The sequence below is a fragment of the Centroberyx gerrardi genome, chromosome 9 (genome assembly GCF_048128805.1).
Source record: "Centroberyx gerrardi isolate f3 chromosome 9, fCenGer3.hap1.cur.20231027, whole genome shotgun sequence".
Lineage (NCBI taxonomy): Eukaryota > Metazoa > Chordata > Actinopteri > Beryciformes > Berycidae > Centroberyx > Centroberyx gerrardi.
Window position 1 is genome coordinate 32,737,771 of NC_136005.1, and position 21,823 is coordinate 32,759,593.

Genomic DNA, 21,823 nt, shown 5'->3' on the forward strand with positions numbered 1-21,823 from the left:
TCTAACAGGTAGATGCTCATTAATGTAGGAATGGCTGCACTCAGTTACAGACGTTACTAAGCAACACCCCTATTTGAAAAAAAATAGAATGTGATGATGTAAAAGCACCAGGGCTAACAGCTTTGGCCGTGAGGATTTGGAAGGGCCAAATAGTGGGGCTTGAGCTCCTGGACTAGCCCTGTTTTGGCCTAGGCCAACCCAGTGGAAAGGGGTCAGGAACTCTGGAACTAAGTTTAAGCACCAGGTTTGGCCCTCAGTGGAAAGGGGGCTATTGAGTGCTTCATCTCCACTTGAAGCATACACTATGTTGAGTTATAGTAGGTCACTAGCATTATCCTCAATAAGAAGTTGTTAAAAAGTTGCAATTGGTTTTTAGCCCTGCAACAGCAGGGGCTCTATGGATGGTATTGTCGGTCGGCCGGTCGGTCGCTCTGTTCACCACTTTAGGGTCATGCAGGGAGCCTAAAGGGAGTTGGACTGAACTCGGGTCTCCCGCTTGAGAGTCTGCAAAGACGGTTCCACAAAATTCAATTCCATGTGTTCATCTGCTGTGCAGTGAGTTTTAGCTGTACACATCATCCACCACCTGAACTTCCTGTTTAACAAAACAAGTCAAGCTCCAAGAAAGTATTCCTGCAAGTTCAAAACATGGCTGCTATCAGTCAACATAGAGAATGCTAAAGTGTTGGCATGGAGTCTCCTATCATTTCTCAACATAGTGTATGCTAGAATTAGCATAAAGCCTACTATCAGTCATCGTGTATGCTTAAGTGTTAGCATGGAGCACCAGAGCCAATGATATACTGGGGACACATGGATGATTTTAGTGTGTATTTGTGCATTCATTTGCTCGGACAAATCAGAAAAATCAATTTCCTACTTGGGAATTTCACGTCTTCCAAAGTTGGATGATTAAGTCAGAAACGGGAAAGTTTAACAAAAACTTGTTGTGTTCCTTTTTTAATGACTAAAATGTGACTGCAAATCTTGGGTGTGTGTTCTTCAGGTGTTGTTGCCAGCGGAGGCGATCTCTGTCACTTTTGAGGTGGCGGCCCACCATGTCGGTCAGGTGACCACTTACCTGTCTAGCAACAACACGGACATCGACAGGTAGGTTATCAGTATAGAAACGGCACTGATGCCTTTTGTCTGTTGGTATGTCTGGTCACCTGTAGCTCCATTCTCCATTTATCTGTTCAGCACTTTTTCCCATTCATTCATCCATTCCTCTGCCCATCCACCCCTCCCTCCTTCCATCCATCCAGCTTCTGAATAGGAATTACTTTATGAATCATTAAGTAAACTGTCTAATGTTGTAAAATGGCACAACCTACCTTATCAGGAAACCAAGGAACTCGGAATGAATCTTCTACTTGCTAGCCAAACACTTCCACGAGCCTTTTGAATTGTAGAGAAATGTGAAATGGAAAAAGGAATTTGCCAATACAACTGCAGTAAAAACTAGCGTCAGCAGGAGCAGTAACTTACAGTCCATCAGCTGGCCTAAAGGTTACTACCACAACCATTTCAGACATGGTAGTTCAATAAGGACCTAATGAAAATACTAGAGGCTCTTACACACATCAGCACATGGACATGCTGGGTCTTCTGGCAAGCAGAAAAAGTACTATACATATCAGTCTACATATACTTGGGATGTCCCAAGTCAATATCAAAGATCAAATCCGACCCGATCAAGACGTATTTTGACTGATGGGTATCGGCTACATGGCACCCAATCAACTCTCGCTGCGGGAGGTTGCACACACGGACATTAACTTTACCTTGTCTGCTGACTGTCTTTCAAGAAGGAGGAAATTAAAAACGAGGAAGGTTCTAGAGGGGGGATCAGAAACCGTCTGAGGAAGCATGATGTTGTCATTCTCTCCTAGGGCTGGGCGATATGGTTGAAATCAATATCACGATAATCATAAGGATTTTTTACGATATTGATATATATCATGATATGGCTCACTTATACAAAATCACGTTAATTAGTCAAATCAACGTTCATCCCATTGAACTGAATGGTAATGTTAGGTGTGATGTCAAACAAAACTGAAATTTTCAAATAATATTCCTACCATATCTCGAGTTTTTAAATAAAATTTGCTTATCAATTTAGACAGCGTGGTTTGTCACGGTATCCCAAAATCACCATATTGTCACAATATGATTCCATTGCAAGACGATAAACGATCATATTGAATTTATTGCCCAGCCCTACTCTCTCCCAGTGATGTGTGAGTGGTGTCAGCACAACAATAATGAATGAATGCATTGCAAGATATACTTGGATTGTGTTAGAATGGAGCATGATTCTTATGATCTCTTTGTAATGGCAGATGGTGGAGAAATTTTCACCATCATCATATGGCCTGCCCCTACATATGGTGTTGTTGCAGCTACCTGGGGCAGCAATATAGTGCCTATAGTACAAGCAGGATAAACTCTTTCTGTCCATGGTACTTAACCTCTCTCTCCTCCAGTCTGACCACCAGGATCCGCTTCATGGTTATCCATAGCAACGCTCTGTCAGTAATCAATCAAGTGATTGGATGGATTTACTTTGTTGCCTGGTCAATCTCCTTCTATCCACAAGCCTGGGAAAACTGGAGAAGGAAAAGGTAGTTGACCTGTCTGTCTGTCTGTCTGTCTGTCTGACACCCTGCCTTGATGGGAAGTCGTAACTCGGACATTTCCATCTATTGATTTTGGATCTCAGAGCTTTTTAAGGTTCATGATGGTTATTTATCACGTTCTAGATCAGTGGTTCTCAAAGTGGGATTCCATGGGTCCTTGAGGGAGTTCCAGGGGTTCTTGGGGGGTTCTAGGGGTTCTGTAGCAAAATGGGAACTAGTTTAATTTCACTATAATTCACTAGAAATCATCCCAGTTAGAGAATGCATAAGAATGACTATTCTAATAACAGGTTTATCTCTCACCTGATAAAGTGTAGATAGTTCTATACTTTATATAGGAACACACCAATTCAATAATAATAAGAAAATCACATTTTATTAAGTCATTGGCAAATAAACACTCAAATTTATACAACTAAGATTTGTTTTAACTTCTTTCCCCCTGCTGGGAACTGCCGGCAGGCCTTACAGAAGAGGATGGTGCCGTTTTTCCCTCTGTCCCCAACCAGTCCATCTTCCACTCTTCATTGAGTTTTTTACTACATTGGTTGTTTTATTTTTTTTATTGATGCAGTGGTTTGTGTTTTGGTTGGCATTTTCCTCTGCTGCTGGCTGAATGGTGCCAACATTTTCAATTGCTTCAGGCTGCATACTCAGTTGTTTTTTGATCAACAAGCACTTATTTTTTGATAAGCTGCGACCAGCTTGGCGCTTTGAGAAGGTGCGGTGGTCACATCACATGTTTTCGTTTCAGTCTGTGGCTTCAATGAGGATCCTGAACTCCTGGCACAATAAAAATGTTACTTTAGGATATATACCCAGTGGAAAAAAGGCACAGCCTAAAAACCCAGCGAAAAATCACCTGTAATATTCCTGTAGTATTACTATAGTGACTTAGCGTGACTATGGTACTCTATAGTGAGTTTATAGTGAGTGGGTATCATCATTCATTTATTGGATTCAGTCAGGAAACTGATTTTCTGTTTCTTTATTGTGTATAGATACACCCACAAGTAAAACTTTCTGGTGGATTTCTGGTGTGGCAAACTTATGCTTTACGAGTCAAGCTCATGCAGCAGTGAGGCTTATAGAGTCTTTATAGGTGTGTCCCACAATGGCACGTGCAGTAGCCTTAAGGTTTTTTGAAATATTTGGGACTGACCGATGGAGTGACTTATGCTATATGTCATATATCATGGGCATTTTATGAACTTTCAAGGGCATTTTTCCCTGAGCCTCCGTTAATTTCTGACCTTGGTACCAAATCAACTAAACTTAAATCTTTCCTTATGGGTCCCTGGGACTAAATCTGATCAAATAGGGGTCTGTAGTCTAATGTGGGTCTGTGACATGGAAACTTTTGAGAACCACTGCTATAGATATCTATGACAGGTAGCTCTAGCAGTTTGCTGGTCCCTGATCCTCTTGAGGGGGCCACTGCACATTAACAACCTGTACTGGATGTGGAGCAACATTTACTAGCTCCATTTAAGACTGCTGTAAAGATGAAAGGTACTAATGACTGCTGAGCTCAGTTCTTCTGTCATGTCATTCATCAGACCAACACATGATCATTGCATCAGGGGAAAGGGCAAATTCATAACTGAACACATCAAAGAATATTGGACTTAGATACACAGTTACTGTATTTCCTCTAATAGTGGCCTGTAGTCAATTAAAAGCCGGGTCTCCGATAATGGCCGGGGCCGTCGTCGACACGAACAAATAAAGGCCGGTCTCAAATACAGGCCGGGGGAGAAAACAAAGGAAACAAGACTAGGTCAAAACCTAGTATATGGCTGGACCGTGTCCGTCTCCTCTCTCCGCTGCTGCCTCTCCACCGCGCCCACGGCCCGCATTGATCCTCCCGATCCGAGCCCCGGACCTCTTATGTAGGTCACCAGACTTAGAGGGAACATTGGTCCTAATTGCTCCCTGATGGGATTTATCTTTTTAGATATGACTTCAAAATACGTTTCTGGTGATTTCTGCTTGATTTTTGCTCTCCATTATAATGATAAAAATGACAAAATCAGATTTGGATTCACACAAATGATACTAACATGTTGTGTTTTTTGCAGTGTTGTAGGTCTGAACTTTGACTTCCTGGCTCTGAATTTAACTGGCTTCATCGCCTACAGTGTCTTCAATATAGGGCTGTTCTGGGTACCTTATATAAAGGTAACTTGATGCCGTAATCAACTGTATACAGTCACACATAACCATACTAGTTGATGGCTACACAAAAGGGCTTTTCTAGGTGCCTTACATTACAGTCCAGACAAAATTGACATGAATCATTTAGATTTGCATAAAAGCACCAAATTGTTATATAGAGTAGAGTTGGATGCCCTCAACATTTTAATTTGAGCCATTGCAAAAAACGTAAATGGAAATTGCAATTTTAAAAGAGGGGAACATTGAGAACAGATAAGATAACTATTATTGTTATTATTAATAGGTCGTAAGTAGAAGAAGTAATTTTGCGTAATTTTGTATGCCATAGATTAGCCTATCAACCATTTGGTGTGTAGTTCAAAATGCCTATGGAAAATGTGAGAGGGGTTTTTGAAAAATGCCAAACACTTGTGAACGGATACCCACAAGATATACTAGATTTTATTCCAGGGGTTAAAACACATCCACTAGCATTGACTTTGTGCATTTTGATGTTTTAGTTTCTCTTAATATTGACTGTTGTAGTCCCCTTTCCCAAACGATTAGCATTTTGCTAGCAACATTTGCTGTAACAGGTAATTGAATGACAGCCAATTCACAAAGGTGATGTTAGTTTTTGTATTTTATTTCATGGAACAAAACAGTATAGCTAGTAAGCCTCTGTGTAGGACATTTTTGGCATTTTTCTCGTAAATCCTATTCATATTTTAAAAGGGATTTTGGGCTAAACACCAAATGGCAGAATAGCTAATTTTACTTCGCCTCACTATAGTCAGGTTTTTAGTAAAGCATCAGCAGCCTCCAGAAGACAGGAAATTGGTTCTGTTCTCTATGTGGTTCTCTATTAAGGTGTTGTGTTCTGTGTTTGTCCTGTAGGAAGAGTTTCTGAAGAGAAACCCTAATGGAGTTAACCCTGTCAACGCCAATGATGTCTTCTTCAGTCTCCATGCTGTTCTACTCTGTTTGGTCTACATTTGTCAGGCTGCTATATACGAGGTGCGTGCGTGTGTGTGTGTGTGTAACCCCAGAACTACACGGCATGCTTTCCGTTTGCTTATCTGAACTTGTTGCGGACCAGTTGCAGCACGGCATTTTAAGCTGCTACACCAGCTTCGTTATTGTTCCGTCCACGGTCTGCCCGTTCTGTTGCGCGCATCTAGGGTTTTTACCTATGGGTGAGTGAACACAGTTATCTAGTTTTGCTTATTGTTCCATAAACAACTCAAGTTGTACCGTGAGGAACATTAATGTACTGTAGAGGAGTACTTATGTCACTTTTTTTTTTGGAGTGTAGGCGTAGGTTGCCAAATAGAAGCTTCTCAGCTGCTATCCGTGGATAACCTCATCTCCAACATTTATTTAAGCGACATTGGTTCATGTATCCTCTATTTTGTTAACTGACATGATGGTAAAAAATAGATGAAAATATTGGCATTTGTATACATTTATATGGCTAAAATAGCGAACAGACGGATGCGTAGTCCGTCAAAAATAGAAGTCATGCGTATCTCCAGAGTTGTGGCTCAGATCCGGCTCCGTCAGCAGATCCATCAGCGTCCTGCATACGTGGCCAGTGCAGCAGGTTGCATTGAAGTTACTGGCTGCTAGGGTTGGGCGGTATCCAATTTTTGACACCGTTAAACCTTCCCCAAATTTTCCCGCGGTATACGGTATTACCATCTGATTAAAAATCACATTGTATGGCTTGGAGGGAGCTGCCAATTCCAAATGATGAATTTATGTAGTCGCTGCTATACCGTTTCCCGCCACAAGGTGGCTGCAGTGCACTTCAACTGTGATTTTCACACGACAAAAATGTGATACATGTTACAGTTTTATTCTCTGAACAACATCAGAAACGGAATAGCAAACGTTGCATATTTACAACAGAATATTGAAACAATAACAACAAAACATGTACAAAATTAACAACATGTCATCTATCTTTATTTCTAATTCCCTCTGTTTGATAAGTATATTTGCTCCTATTTTAGTACGAAGCCTCCTTGTTTTCTGATCTGCTTCTGTTACGGTACGTTAGGTAGACGTTTTTTTGTTACTGCAATGCATTACGATAATTACGGTAATCGACGACGGCATGCTCCAGAGACTTCCGCCGGCCGAGCCGTCTTGTGGCACTTGTACGTTACTACAAACTACAGTTACAAACAGGCACCAGGAGTTTACCAGTATCCACCGTTGTTTGCATGTAAGCTGAAGCTAACTGAAGCTAACTGAACCTGGGCACCGATGTGTTCCCGGTGATCCGGCCGAGATTTCGGCGGGGGTCCGGGGCTTGGATCGGGAGGATCAATGCGGGCCGTGGGCGCGGTGGAGAGGCAGCGGCGGAGAGAGGAGACGGACACGGTCCAGCCATGTACTAGGTTTTGACCTAGTTTTTTCCCCCGGCCTGTATTTGAGGCCGGCCTTTATTTGTTCGTGTCGACCACGGCCCCGGCCATTATCGGAGACCCGGCTTTTAATTGACTACAGGCCACTATTAGAGGAAATACGGTATTTACTTTTTCCAGCTTGAGCAGGGCACGTAACGGACTTACAACTTTGCCTGCGGTGCTGAACACCCACTCTGATGGTGAGCTTGTGGCACACGCGCACAAGTACTTTCGGGCCACCCTCGACATCAGCGGAAAGCGGCTGGCTCCATTTGACTTCCACCAGAGAAGGGGATCTTCGTCTCCGTGAATCACAGGCTCACGACAATAGGCATTCATCTCTGATTCTGCTCGCTCCTCTATGGTGCCAAGTCCGACGGGACCTGCCGCGCCCGCCGCATCAGCTTTTTTTTGCAAGAGACTGCCCAAAGTTATCTTTTTTTTCGGGGGTGCAGGTTGGGCATCTCTCTCCTCTTCTTCTGCCAGAAATTTTTTTATGACGGTAATGAAACGGACACCGTTGCTATTTTCAAATACCCCGGGATACCGTATTACCGTATTACCGCCCAACCCTACTGGCTGCGTATCTGATCCGACCCTTGCGACCCAAAGAAACGTAACTGGTGTAGCTAAGCTCTAAGTGGTAAATGTGTGCAAGTGTGAAATAGGAGTGTTTTTGAGAGGGTGAATGTTTACACAGCATCTAGTTTGGTGATTCTGGACCTATATATAATTTGCCTCTTACATACCTGTAATACTTGGACCCACAGACAATATTGGTTCCTGAGTCAGCTAACGGTTAAAACAGCAAGCTCCTGTTGCTAATGGGGTATGTCAAAATATAAAAAAAAAAACAGTCTGTGAAAATGGTATGGTGACGACCAACGTATTTATATCCACGGCCCGGAAAGCAGCAGCACTGCACCATTGTCACTCAGTGGAGTGGTCTTCTACCAAACTGTACCTGGCTCCATGTGCAATTGTTTGCAATCTGACCTGACCGTCCGCAAAAAACTAGATCACGCCGCCTCTTACCCCACAGCAGTCAGGCAGTGTGCGCAATGGTGGAACTGTGTCATGATATCAGAGCTAATTTTAATTTATGTATACTTTGCAACTTTTCCATTAACTCTCAACTCCCCTGTGGAGCCTACAAACGGCTTTTTTGGAAATTTTTTGTCATACCCATGTAGGGACAAACATTTCAAATTATATGTGACATCATACTATTTAAAAAAAAAAAAAAAATAAAAATAAAAAGTTCTATGTCTATGGATCTGTCCCTATTCAAATACACATTGAATGCATAGCCTGTTTGGATTGCTTGTTAGCAGCAAGAGGCTAACAACAGGAGCTTGCCATTTCAGCCAACAGCTGACTTGAGAGCCAATATTGTCTGCAGGTCCAAGTGTTGCAGGTATTTAAGAGTCAAATTACATATAGGTCCAAAATGCTAAAAAAAAAAAAAAAAAAGTATAAAAATGTAAAAATCAGGACAGAGATCAGAAGAGGTTCTTTTAATGCATAAAGTAAAAACAGATTATTCTTCTCTGCTCACTGTTCACTTAATGGTTCCACAACATGTGTTCTCTGTAATGGATGCAATTTAAAATGTAGTGAACTGTACTATACTTTAGTCAAAACATGCTTAAGTAGAAAGTGAAACTACTGACTTTAAAAATACAAGTAGAACTGCAACTAGACAAAAAGTTACTCGATTACAGTAATGAGAGTAAATGTAATTTGTTACTTCCATCTTTGCCAATAGGGCATAAATATCATCAACTAATATTTTCCTTTCACAGATATATTGTCATAGGCATATTTTCAACCAACTCTTTTGTGTTGCATATATTTAAAGTTGTACACGTGTGAGTATGTAATCCTGTTGTGTGTTTTTGTATGTGAATGCACATGCCCAGTGCATGTGAGAGGGTATCCGTGAGTGTGTGTGTGAGTGTGTAATGCTCTTTCTCCTTTCTCGTCCAGAGGGGAGGTCAGAAGGTTTCCCGGGTGGCCATGGTCTTGTTGCTGATTGGCTGGACATTTGCGTTGGTCAGCCTATTTGTAGCGGTAGCCAATAAGATCACCTGGTTGGATTACCTCTACTATTTCTCCTACATTAAACTAGCAGTCACTCTGGTCAAATATGTACCACAGGTAGGCAATACACACACATACAGAATACACTGTCACACAGATTAAATATCATAATTATATATTTAATCAGAAATAATGCAATTAGATTGATTCCATATTCATTGTAAAAATTATCAAGACTACACTGGTTCTCTATGGGAAGCCTTTAACCCAAATCTAATGAGACATTTTGATCTGATTACACAAGTATCAATATGTATTATTATCATTATTATTAGTTGTTGTTGTTGTTATTAGTATCATATGGGTTTAACACTAGCAGCTAGTTCACTTCAGAGTTAAATGTTGTATTTTATTATATTTGTGTGTTCTTGACCATATGAATTACCAACGTCAGAAGCTTACAGTATCAGTAATTTAATGGTGTGTATGTGTTTTCTAGGTCTATATGAACTACAGAAGACAGAGCACTGAAGGTTGGAGTATTGGCAACGTGTTGCTGGATTTCACTGGGGGAATCCTCAGCATTCTGCAGATGCTCCTACAGTCTTACAACAACGGTAACAACACATTGACTAATACTGTATTTTACTTGATTTACTCATGGGAAAAAGCCATGAATCTCTGTGCAATTCAAGACCTTTCAGAATTTGAAGGGCATTTTTCATTTGGTAAAATGTCAATAGAGGTTTTGTGTCACAAATCTCTTATCAAGTAGATCTGGCTCCATCATAGAGGTCCATTGGAGTCTTGGCTTTGAGTTAATAATGTCTAAATACATAACAGCCAGGGTAGAAAAAGAGAGATACCTGAAAAAGATTGTTGTGGTGTGGCTGTAGGTCCTTTCAGTAACATTAGTAAAAGTGAATAGTCCGACAAGTTAGATTTGTTTCCAAATGTAGGTTACTATGTCCACATGTAGGTTACCCTAGTCTCTACTCCAAAACACTCTGAGTTGTAGCTTAAGCGTCAGCTCAGTTAACCTGAACAAACTGTTAACTAGCTAATTTAGCAAAGCAACCAATGTTAATGTTAACATGCAACTACTAGCCACTACTAACGCTAGCTTCTACTAGATACTTTAGCTACTGTGTAAATCAGATGTGATAACAAGACAGTGATGGTTAGCTGACCAGATACTGTGGTTAGCTAGCTAATAAGCTGACATTATCCAAAATGCAAAATCAATCAGATGTATCAATGATGAAATGATCAGTTCCAATTTCAGTTTCAATTAAACATCTACTAAATGCTGTTGAGATGGCCAAGTTGTACGTTTAGAAACAGAATCAGCTGTTTAGCCACTGTTGCCCAAGAGCAGAGGACTTCCAATATGCCTGCCAGAGGGTATGTTATGTCACATGAGAGCCCTCTCTTTTGAGGTCTTTCACCAATGGTCTTGAAAAGTGAATAGGAACACATACTTGGTAACAGTCCATCCATACAGTATCATCAAAGATGTCTCACAAATTTGTATGTTCTCAATTTGTTTTCTCCCTCCTGCCCTGAGTTTTGGTGGTGTAGCACATAACATAATGTATACAGTATATTCATGTAAACATTTCCCAAGGAAAATGTGGTATATTTGTGCATTTCCCGGTTAATGTGACTGGAAAACGCAAGTAACAATAGTGCAAGGCTCTTTCATAGTCCTTAAGTCCCCTGCTGACCACTAGGGCTGGGTTTAAAAAATCGATTTTCCGATTCAAATCGATCTTCATTTGAATGATCCGATATCGATTCATAAAATCCCGAGATCGATCTTTTAATATATTCCCAATATATGCCTGTAGAGTCTGTAGAGTTGCACAACTTGCTAGCGCCGGCTGCCGGCTATTTAGCCATCTACTCACATCTGTCTGGCCGGCTGCTTTTATAACTGAATGTCACTAAATGTTCACACTACCAGAATTTGGTAGCTACAACAGAATTTTTGAATGAGAGTGACTGCGCATGTCTGGTAGCCTACATACTGGAGCAGACTGAAGTAACATAACTAGACTCAGACTGTCTGTACGGGTATCAGGAGTCACTCCACTCCTCCGATCTCACGATGGCTGGAAATAATGTCTGTAACCATAGTAACGTTTACTTCAGACCAATATGGCGGCTACCGTCGCCTGTATTTTAAGTTTATTTGACACCAGTAACACCAGTAACCAGAGGAGTCAGTTTATCCATAAGATCTTAATAAACCGCCATTGACAGCGGCGTCATATTCTCTTTTTCCATCACAGGAACTTCATACTTTTAACAGCAACATTTGGGCTGAAGGCCGCAGAACTGGAACAAACGCAATGTTGAGCACTACCTGAATTTTTCAGGTAGTGAGTTTGGTTATAGAATGCGGTTGTCACTCTCCTTAATAACTGAACTGTGCGTGAAATTGCAAGGGGAGTTGTGCGTTTTTTTAGATGTTTCAAAATGATAGCGATCTCTGCCAACCCTCTGCGCAACGCGCAGCGAACGGTTGCCATGGTAACGACGGACTCAACTAAAGTGTTACAGCTGAAACTACTGTATAACGCTAAATACAAGGCCTTAGCTGAGGAGATCATTGTAGGGGCTTCATTACCATGACCATGTAAAATCATTATTTAAACTGATTTATGTTTCCATCATTATTGGATCTCAGTTCTGTGAGTGCAGTAGTACTTAGGAGAGGGATCCAGTCTTGCTCTGAGAAGACTATAATATGCACTTTGGTATTATATTTATTACTATTTGTAATAATATTTTTGTTTTAGACTACTTATTTCTTCTGACTGAAGAAAGTACATTAAACATTCACAATTAAAAAACATAATCAGTTTATTTTTCAATTGAGCATTGATCCTGTAATAAAAAATGTTTGTTATTTTAAGTCATGCTTTCATAAACATATTTAAGTCGGTATTTAATTCGGTAAAAATGCATCACCGGAAAAATGTATCTTGCCATCGCAAACATCCCTTAGCCGGCTACTTTTCCCATCTGGCTGGCTACTCAAAAATTTGGGGAACCCCCTGCTTGCACTATATTGTGTTGACTGCTGTAGTGTGTTGGTCATGTTAAATAAAAAGTACATTAATGTAACTGTTTTGGGGTCAATTCTTAATGTAAACATTAATATTTTTAATAATGCACCAGGTTAGAGGGTTCCTTGTACAATTTACAGCATTAGTTCTCTGAGAATCTCTTTCATATCCAAGCAAAATTGATATTGTAACTGAAATATCCCTAACCGAATCGATATTGAATCGAATCGAATAGGAAATCGAATCGAATCGGGACCTTGTGAATCGGAATCAAATCGATTCAGGAAATCAGTGGCGATACCCAGCCCTACTGACCACATTCTCTCTCTCTCTCTCTCTCTCTCTCTCTCTCTCTCTCTCTCTCTCTCTCTCTCTCTCTCTCTCTCTCTCTCTCTCTCTCTCTCTCTCTCTCTCTCTCTCTCTCTCTCTCTCTCTCTCTCTCTCTCTCTCTGTGCAGATGAATGGAGGTTGATATTTGGTGATCCTACTAAGTTCGGCCTGGGTTTGTTCTCCGTAGTGTTTGACATCCTCTTCATGGTTCAGCACTACTGTCTGTATAGACATTCACCACTGTATGAACCTGTTGGAGACCACGACCAATGACAGACACCTCACTGTCTGGATAGCCACACTACAGCGTATGAAGCTGTAACACACATGCATACGCACTAGGGCTTGCATGACTGCTGATTTTCACCACTCGACAACTCATTCACGTATCTGAATAAAAGTTGACTAATCTTTCATTTGCAACATGGTTGGAAGTATGATTTGTTGCACCAGAAGACTGTAGTATAGATTTAAAACACATGATTAATTTCTTCACTGTTGCCTTCTTTCAGATTTGGAGAAATATCTCAAAACCCACAACTGCTCCTACAGCAACCATTCAATACATTGGCATTTTGGTTGTTGAGATCAATATTAACGCTTTAGGTCATAGGAACGTCTGCTTCTCTTGTCTTCTCTGTTCTTAACTGACTGTTCAGTCCACTTAAAGGTGCTACGTGTATCATTTTAACATCAATAAATCATCATCACATTCATTTTGAGACATTGGTGTAATTACCATAAACAAAGAAGACCATCGCTGAGAAGCCTGTATACTGCATTTTACATCTTGTGCCAACGGGTCAGATTTAGCAGGAAATCTGCTGGATTGCTTTATGGCACAATGGGGGACTCCTTGCAGCACAAACAGGAAGAGGGTGCTGTTCTTCATTTAAGCTGAACTGCGTAGTTTCAGCTTGATGTTAGCTTACCTGGTCAGAATGCATATTGGCTGTTATCAAGGCTGTTATCGCCTCTTATCCTTCTCCTTGCTCTTCATAACAAACTGAACGATGCCAGGGAGGGAGGGAGGGAGACAAGTAGCAACATTCCCTTTGTGACAGGAAGCATTGGGGTTTATGGGAAATGTGTTAATTTTGAGAAATGCAGTTATTTTTTGAATAAAATCTAATGCAAAATATTAGAGATTTCCACATATTTTCTTTGTTACTGTGTAGGCCAGTGGTCCTCAACGTGGGGTCCGGGGGCCACCAGGGGTCCTTGAGGGGGTTCCAGGGGGTCCCCAGCAAATTGATGAGTTGTTAAACTTCACCATTATTTAATTTACAAGAAGATAACACAATTAGAGAATGTAGAAGAATGACTGTTTTGATCGTAGTTTCTCTTTTATCTCTACCTACAATACAGATAGTCATGGAATTCTGGACAAAATCATAATCTGACAATAAAAATATTCTCAGATTTGGGTCCGAGAGACGAAATCTCATCAAATGGGGGTCTTGGCTCTAATGTGGACTAAATTAGGGGTCCTTGATATGAAAAAGGTTGAGAATCACTGGTGTAGGCAATTAGTCAGCAAATCCCAAGACACTGGTCTTACTGGTTGGTTTACAGTGCAACCCCAAACACACACACACTCACACTCACTACTGTCTATACAGACAAACAATACTTCATGAACTGTTGGTGGACAAAGTAATACACAAACAGCAGTCCAGTCCAAGCCTTGTATTTTCAGATGCTACAGTAGGACAATATGGAATGAATGAGTTTAACAGTTTGATTCCTCTGAAGTTGGATTCACCCAGAAACACATCATCTGACTTTTCAAAGGATCAAATCCACCGTCATACTGTACATTTCATCTTCAAACAATCCAGTCTGGATTTGTTAACATGGATAATTCTTTTCCAGAGCAAGATACCAGAGAATTAAAACTGTGATGTTTGATGATGAGAAAACCTGCAGCTGCTCTGACAATGAATTAGACTTAGATTAGATTTAGAATTATTTCCCCCCTCTGCTTCTCATGGTTTCTCAGGGAAATATACATACAAAAAATCAGATGACGTTGCTGTGTAAATGCTACCTATTCAGTTACCTGTCTGACTGGCCAGTGTAGAAATATAAAGTAACTGTACTGTTTTCTGTGTCTGAAATTAAATGTCTGTTTTTGATGTTTTCATAGTTGGGTGACTGTTTTCTGAAAGCCAATAAATCAGTTTCCAGTTAACCTGAGTGCTGCCTGTCATCCTTTAGGCTTCTATTAGCAAGTAGAGCTCTTGGGGCCAGTTACATATCTCAGCTCTGAAATTACAGATTTAGACCAGTCCAATATTATTTTGTCCGTTGCATTTTATATCATATAGCAGTCTAATTTGGTTTCAGCTCAGCTACTAGTAAGTCACAAGTTTGTTTTTTTTGTTTTTTATCATCAGGTGAGATTTTTTTCTCAACAGTATGACTTAGTATCTCATAATTATGGCTTAGTATCTCATAATTATGACTTAGTACCTCATATGTATTAATATGTCATAAATATGAGTTATCTCATAATTGCTAGAGACATGGAAAAGTTACTGTGAGGTTTTCAGTTTGTCCAGCAGAGAACAGTGCAGGTTAAGCCATAGTAGGAACAGAGTCCTATAGGCACATGTGGAAACACTGGTATATAAACAGTGATGTACTGTTAAATAAAATGGACAGTAAACTATGACCTCTATAAGGCATACAGCGACCAATATGAACAAAAATATATTTCCAGAAAAGCATACGTTTTTTCTTTTTACACTTAAAAGACCCTCTCATAACTTCCATCTGATTGATCCGGCTTACTATGATGTACTGTATATATTATTTATTTATATCATAAAGATTTATGTGGTAAAATCTGGAGTTTAGGAGTGTTTCCCCTTGACTACATCTCCATGTATGGCTAATAGTTCAGACTGCTGGACCGGCAGCCAGATGCTTTAGTGTCCTGTATGATAAAATTTAATAAGGAGACTGGTCAGTTGGTCAGTGGCTTTCACTGTTGTTCTGATTGACAAGAGGGATGTATTTTAAATTATTATGTTAATAAAGAAGAAGTCAGATCCTTTCATCCCCTTAAAAAATACAAAACCAACATGTACTGGAAAACCATTTAAAGTACAGAAGGTCCTATACTGTATAGAACATAGGTTGTGGGAGGATGGGGAAATGGGTCCTAACTAGGTCTCCAAATTATTTTGGAGAAACTGGTATCTACTGGCTGTATTATGTTGGCAAAGCCTTCCTAAGTCCCTTAAGTATAGTACTTAAGTATAGGGCTTACTAAAATTAGGTGGCTGAAGAAAGTTATTTCTGTTTGATTGTCCTACACCACAACAGCCTGTAAATCTGTTTTTGGGTTTCACTTTCATGAAGTGGAGATGGAGAAGAGAAGGTTACAGAAGGTTTAAACATTCAGTCATGAAGGAGAGGAAAAGCTGAAAGAAGGATTTTTAAGCTTTGAGACAGTTGAGGAATGGATTGTGCAAAAGGGGGTAAATGCAATGCTATGTCCTAATATTTTGTCCACGTTTTTGTATAGTACTGAAAAAAGGTCCATACACAGTACTCACAGTGCTCACAAGTATGGTATACAAGAGTAATATTAATTTTCAACCGTGTGTGTGGTGTGTGAGCTGTACCTCTTTTTAACCAAAGAATATTTAGGCTAAGTGATTCTTTAAAATGGCACTTCTTAGGTGTTAATGAATGTGCACAGCCTGGGAGCAGAGTCCAGTTGACTGTTCCTCCTCCATTATTTTGGATTCTGTCTGCACTTGGTAAACACCAAGTGCAGTGTTCTTCCCTAGCTACACACATAGATATTAGGGTTCAGCCGGTATGGATTTTTTATCTTATCACATGGGAAATGAATGTGGTTTTTCTGTAATGGTTGGATTGATGCTGCTCAATGTCTTTAAATTTGACCATTTTTATACTGAAAACTTCCCCAAAACAAGTATTGTGTTAACCCTTTTGTCAGGGTGGAAAAGCCTGTGAAACAGCATTTGGACCATCATGAGACATTAATTTATGCCCCCAAACGAGTTCAGTGAGCTCCTTCAAACACCAGCTCAAAGCCTATCTTTTTAACTTAGCATTTAATTAACATTGCCTTTTACCCTTTACAATGGTTTTATTCCTCTGTTTTATTGTTTTAACCTTCAACAACCTTCAAGATCGGAAATCACAGATAAACCCCTATGTAAAGCACTTTGATTTGCTTTTCTTTTATACTGTTTTAGTTTGTGTTCACTTGTGGCCTTTTTCTAAATCATCTGTATGTAGGTGTAACAGCTGTTCTTATTTATTTATATGTTTTAATATTATCCTTACCTATTTTATCTCTTGTTACTGTTTCTATGTTACTTTATAATTGCTGTTGTTTGTGTTTGCGGCCAAAGGCTTGGTCCTCTGAGGACATATTTACAGATGTGTTGGTCCTGTCTTTATGACCCATTAAGGTACATGGAGGTTTGTTCCTATGTTCCAAGGCAATAGATAAGTCGTATAGGCATAGATGGTCATTCCTATGCTGGAATGAGGTATAGAGGTTCACTCCTAAACTGGAGTTTTATTCATACCTATTTTTGTTTCTAGCTTTCTTTTTTAATGTCATTTTACTAGACAAATTTTGTCTTGCTTTTGCTTGTATTTTTGATTTTGTTTGACAATTTTGCTATTGCTTGTAATTGTTTTAATCTATTTATTTTATGTAAAACACTTTGAGTTGCATTCTATGTATGAATGGTGCTATCAAAATAAATTTAAGTTATTAAAACCCCACTCAAACCTGGGGTACTACTATTATAACTACTACTGCTGCTACTACTAGTAATACTTGTGTGATATCTGTCTTATGAGAGTCAATTCAGGTTAAGGGCTTCCCACAGACAACCAGTGCAGTATTGATAAATTCTACAATAAATATGTACTCAATCAAACTCCATCATGTCCATCACATCAGACTGGACCAGATCCCATTCTTAATAAAAGGACAGTAACGGCCCACACATTAGTCTGATCCTCGTAGTAATATTGATAATGAGGCCCATTGACTGACCAGCCTTCTTTTGCTTTAACTAGGCTGACTAGAATAACGTCTACTACAGAAATACTGTTATAATTCCTGATCATCTCTGTCATCCAGTTGCTTTATAGGAGCCAAACAAAAATGACAGGAAAGAAATACAATGGGAGCCTTGTCAATATTTCAGTATGGTAACTTATTTAGGCTGATTAAAACAAAAGATGAACTAAATAGCTTTGTCCTGTCTCATTAGCCATTGAAATATTTCTAGATGACATCCCCTCTGTTAAGGCCAGTGATTAAACACATCCCTCTTTGTTAACACTGATAGATTCTGGGGAACATGTGAGTACAAACAACTGTTTACTGTTATCCATCTTGGTTAAAGGGGACATATTGCCCTTGCAGAAAGAGATAGAAATTACAATATATCATTCATCCTCTTTTGAAGAAGATATTAACGGTCTTCTATAGATCTAGGACCTCAAAACTGAAACATTGTCCCACTAATGGTAATTCCCATTTGAATCTTATGTTGAAACATTGGTTCATGGTCTGATTCTGGATTGAGTTAAAGTGTTTACACTGCATTGATCCAGCTTCTCCTTTATTCTGCCGTCCTCCGATCAACAGCTGGGGGTGGTCTAGAGTGTTAAATATGGTTCAGATTATTGACAAACCAGCGAGAGAACAGAAAAATATGGTTATGATTATTGGTTATGATTATAATTAGAGGAGGACAATTACACTGCTGTTGAAATACTGGGGGAATCTACTCATGGATGTGCGTGTGTGTGTATCTGCATGCTTCTGCCTGACCACACACTAGTAGAAAGACAAACACATTTAACTCTAGACTTTAACCAAGTCAACACCATAATCTGCGTGTCGCTGTGGGAAAATGGTTTATTGCTACATCTTCATCACCAGCTGTCAAAAAGATCTTTCATACAATCTCTCGGATACATATGAGGACTCTGGATTGTTTGACACCCAAATGAGCTGCATCTCTTTATAGCATTAGAATTTCTAAACCAGAAAATGCAAACATACCCCATGTAGTTGGTATTTCAGGTTTCATATATTTGCTCTCTGGTTTCTAGCTTCAGGGAAGCCTTGGCCTATTCTAGAATGAACTGACTGAACTATGTGAAACTGTGTTTTAAGAAGTAATGTAAAGGGGAATTAAGTAATTTATGACTTGACCAAGGAATTGCACCAACATCAACAGGTTTCTGGTACTGCTTACGGTGGGCTATTATTGAGGTCGCATTTTCCCAACAGAGTTAATTGAAAATCATGAGCTAGACTTTCTTTTTCTTACAGAGGCTTGGCTGGACTGTAATGGCACTATTGTGCTAGTTTTTTCAGTGTTTCTAGAGTGAATAGGAAGGGTTGTTGCTTGTCTCTATTGTGACACCTTATACTGTAAGCAAATTTCTCTTGGGGAAGATAAATTACTTAATTCCCCTTTACAAAACACAGAAACAAAGATTCAAAACACTTACTGACCGACCCTCATTCAGGTCTACGCTCCTCGCTCACTACGTTCTGCCAATGAGCTGCGCCTGGTGCTGCCACCACAAAAAGACCCTAAGTCTCTAGCCAGACTCTTCTCTTCTGTGGTTCCTCGGTGGTGGAACGAGTTACCAAACTCCATGCGATCCGCAGAGTCCCTCTCGATCTTTAAGAAAAGGCTAAAGACCCAGCTCTTTCGTGAACACTTCTCACCTGATGGACTGTGTAATTACTAAAAATAAATAAATAAATAAAAATCTTTATCTGCCTCTATGCACTGCCTCTTGGCACCTATGCCCTGTCGGACTAGAACTTAGCTTTATGGCACTTACTCTCCTGACTAGATCCTTGCTTGTGTTGTATTAAAATCTCATGTGTACGTCGTTTTGGATAAAAGCGTCTGCCACATGGGAAATTGTAAATTGTAAGTTTTAAGTTTTTGATACCTTGCACTGCATCTCAAGGGCCATCAGTCTGTTCTCTTAATGGTTATCTACCGCCTACCTACACATGACACAGGTTTTCTTGATGAGTTTGGAGACCTGCTTTCCAGGATTTCAACCGATTTTGACCATATTGTACTAATGTGATTGTAGTATTCATATGGATGAGCCTACAGATCCTAAAACCACAGAATTTACAATGCTCCTCAACTCCTTCAACTTCATGCAATGTGTCGCAACAAAATTTCAAGCTTACATCATTTCTGAGCATATGTTGGGAGCACTTATTTCCTTCATTGATCACAAATTTGGTGCAGGCAAATCAGCACAACTCATTTTGTTGCTTTCCAGATAGCTGTTAGAGACAGCTAGAGATAGCTGACCTCGTATTCCGCCTGCCGACTCCAGTAAAGTCTACTTGATCCCTGTACTTTTGCCTCCTGTGTTATCTTGTTATCGCATTTGGGTTCATTCCCTGGCTTGTGTCATATTCACAGCGCAATTACTCCTGTACTTGTGTGGGATCACAGTCGGAACAGGTTCTCAGACCAAACAAAACTGGTTTGGAAGCACAGTGAGAAACCTCGCTCTTTTAACAAGGTCTCAGTCAGATTGCTGTGTTCTCATATGGACAAACAGAGTGAACTAAGGAAGAAACCAGTCCAGGTTTTGATAATTGCAAGTAAGCTGGTTTTGGGTCAACACATTTAAACATAACTGGGTCAGAGTAAGCCAGTAAGCTCATACTTTGAGAAACCTGGTTAAGATTCCTGGCTTACTCATTAAAAAGGTTACTGTGGCATGGAAACATCTCACAGCTTTCATTTTTGGTTTTCTCAAACAGCATTATGGGTATATTTCAATGTCAACAAAAATATGGGAGCAGTACTTACTATTACTATTGGGATCATCATTTCTTTCCACTGTATAAGAAGTAAGCTACTATTGGTCAGTCTACCACTCTATCCCTTCTCCATCACTCCTCCTATTCTTTCATATGACCTTCATCACTCCTACTCCATCACTCCTCCCACTCCATCATCCCTCCATCCCTCCTGCTACTCCTCCATCACTCCCCCTGCTCCTCCATCACTCCGCCATCACTCTTCCATCACTCTTCCTAAGCCTCATCACTCCTCCATCCCTCCTCCATCCAGCCCTGGCGCCAGAGCAAATCAATAGAGGGCATTTGATTTACATGGAGGGGCCCACAAAAGCACTGCAGTGGATGCACATATAACAAACACAGCAATATGCGCAGCATCACTGTGTGCACATTTCTGCAAGACGTCGCACAAATACACATTTATAAATAGACAACAGCATGAACAACAGCAGTGTGTAAAGGTGTGCAAATACACACAAATAAACAACATCAATAACAGCATTGCTTAGGCCCTACACTTGTCCAACCACACTGACCACGGGCAAACAAATACATACAATATACTGTAGAGCTACAACACCATGAACTACAGCACTGAGCACATGAAAATATTCGTATTCTTTTTTGCGAACATATTCCTGATATCCATTTTGATTTAAAAAATTGGAATTACAGGATCCGGGCTACTAGTTCTCACACACTTTCAAATTTGCCCGGGCAATAGCATAGCTCAATACTGTTTACCTAACTCTACCCACCAACTTAATTGAAACCTCAAAAGTGACAGGTCTAAATTAAAAATCATGCCTATATGACTTGTATTTGATTTACAATATATTTATTTTTTGATTTTTGGATAAATAAATATATTATAGCATTAAAAATCACTCCTTCAAGATTTCAATAAAACACATTTTATTTGGGGGCAGGCCCGCCAACAATGCCAGGCCTGCCTCCATCCCTCCTCCTACTGCTACATCACTCTTACTGCTCCATCACTTGTCCATCACTCCTTCTACTGCTCCATTGATCCCTCCTCCTACTGCTCCATCACTCCTCCATCCCTCCTCCTACAGCTTCATCAGTCCTCCATCCCTCCTCCTACTGCTCCATCACTCCTCTATCCCTCCTCCTACTGCTCCATCACTCATCCATCACTCTTCCTCCATCTTTGCCATCTCTCTTTCCTACTCTGCCAGACTCTTAACAGACTACAACTGTGTATGTTTGTTTAAACAAGAAAACAGAAACCTTACCTAACTCTACACACACACACACACACACACACACACA

The 21,823-nt window shown here is 40.1% G+C and overlaps 1 protein-coding gene across 1 annotated transcript in view; it reads left to right on the forward strand.

Annotated features, from left to right (window-relative positions):
• The window catches only part of ctns (cystinosin, lysosomal cystine transporter), a 29,908-nt gene extending 16,825 nt beyond the window's left edge, over nt 1-13,083 (forward strand). The window contains exons 5-11 of the mRNA XM_071903500.2: nt 1,007-1,110; nt 2,490-2,627; nt 4,724-4,823; nt 5,697-5,816; nt 9,203-9,373; nt 9,756-9,873; nt 12,788-13,083. Coding sequence (XP_071759601.1) covers nt 1,007-1,110; nt 2,490-2,627; nt 4,724-4,823; nt 5,697-5,816; nt 9,203-9,373; nt 9,756-9,873; nt 12,788-12,933 — 897 coding nt within the window. The 3' untranslated portion in view covers nt 12,934-13,083. The remainder of the gene's footprint in view (nt 1-1,006; nt 1,111-2,489; nt 2,628-4,723; nt 4,824-5,696; nt 5,817-9,202; nt 9,374-9,755; nt 9,874-12,787) is intronic.
• Nucleotides 13,084-21,823: the final 8,740 nt, after the last annotated feature.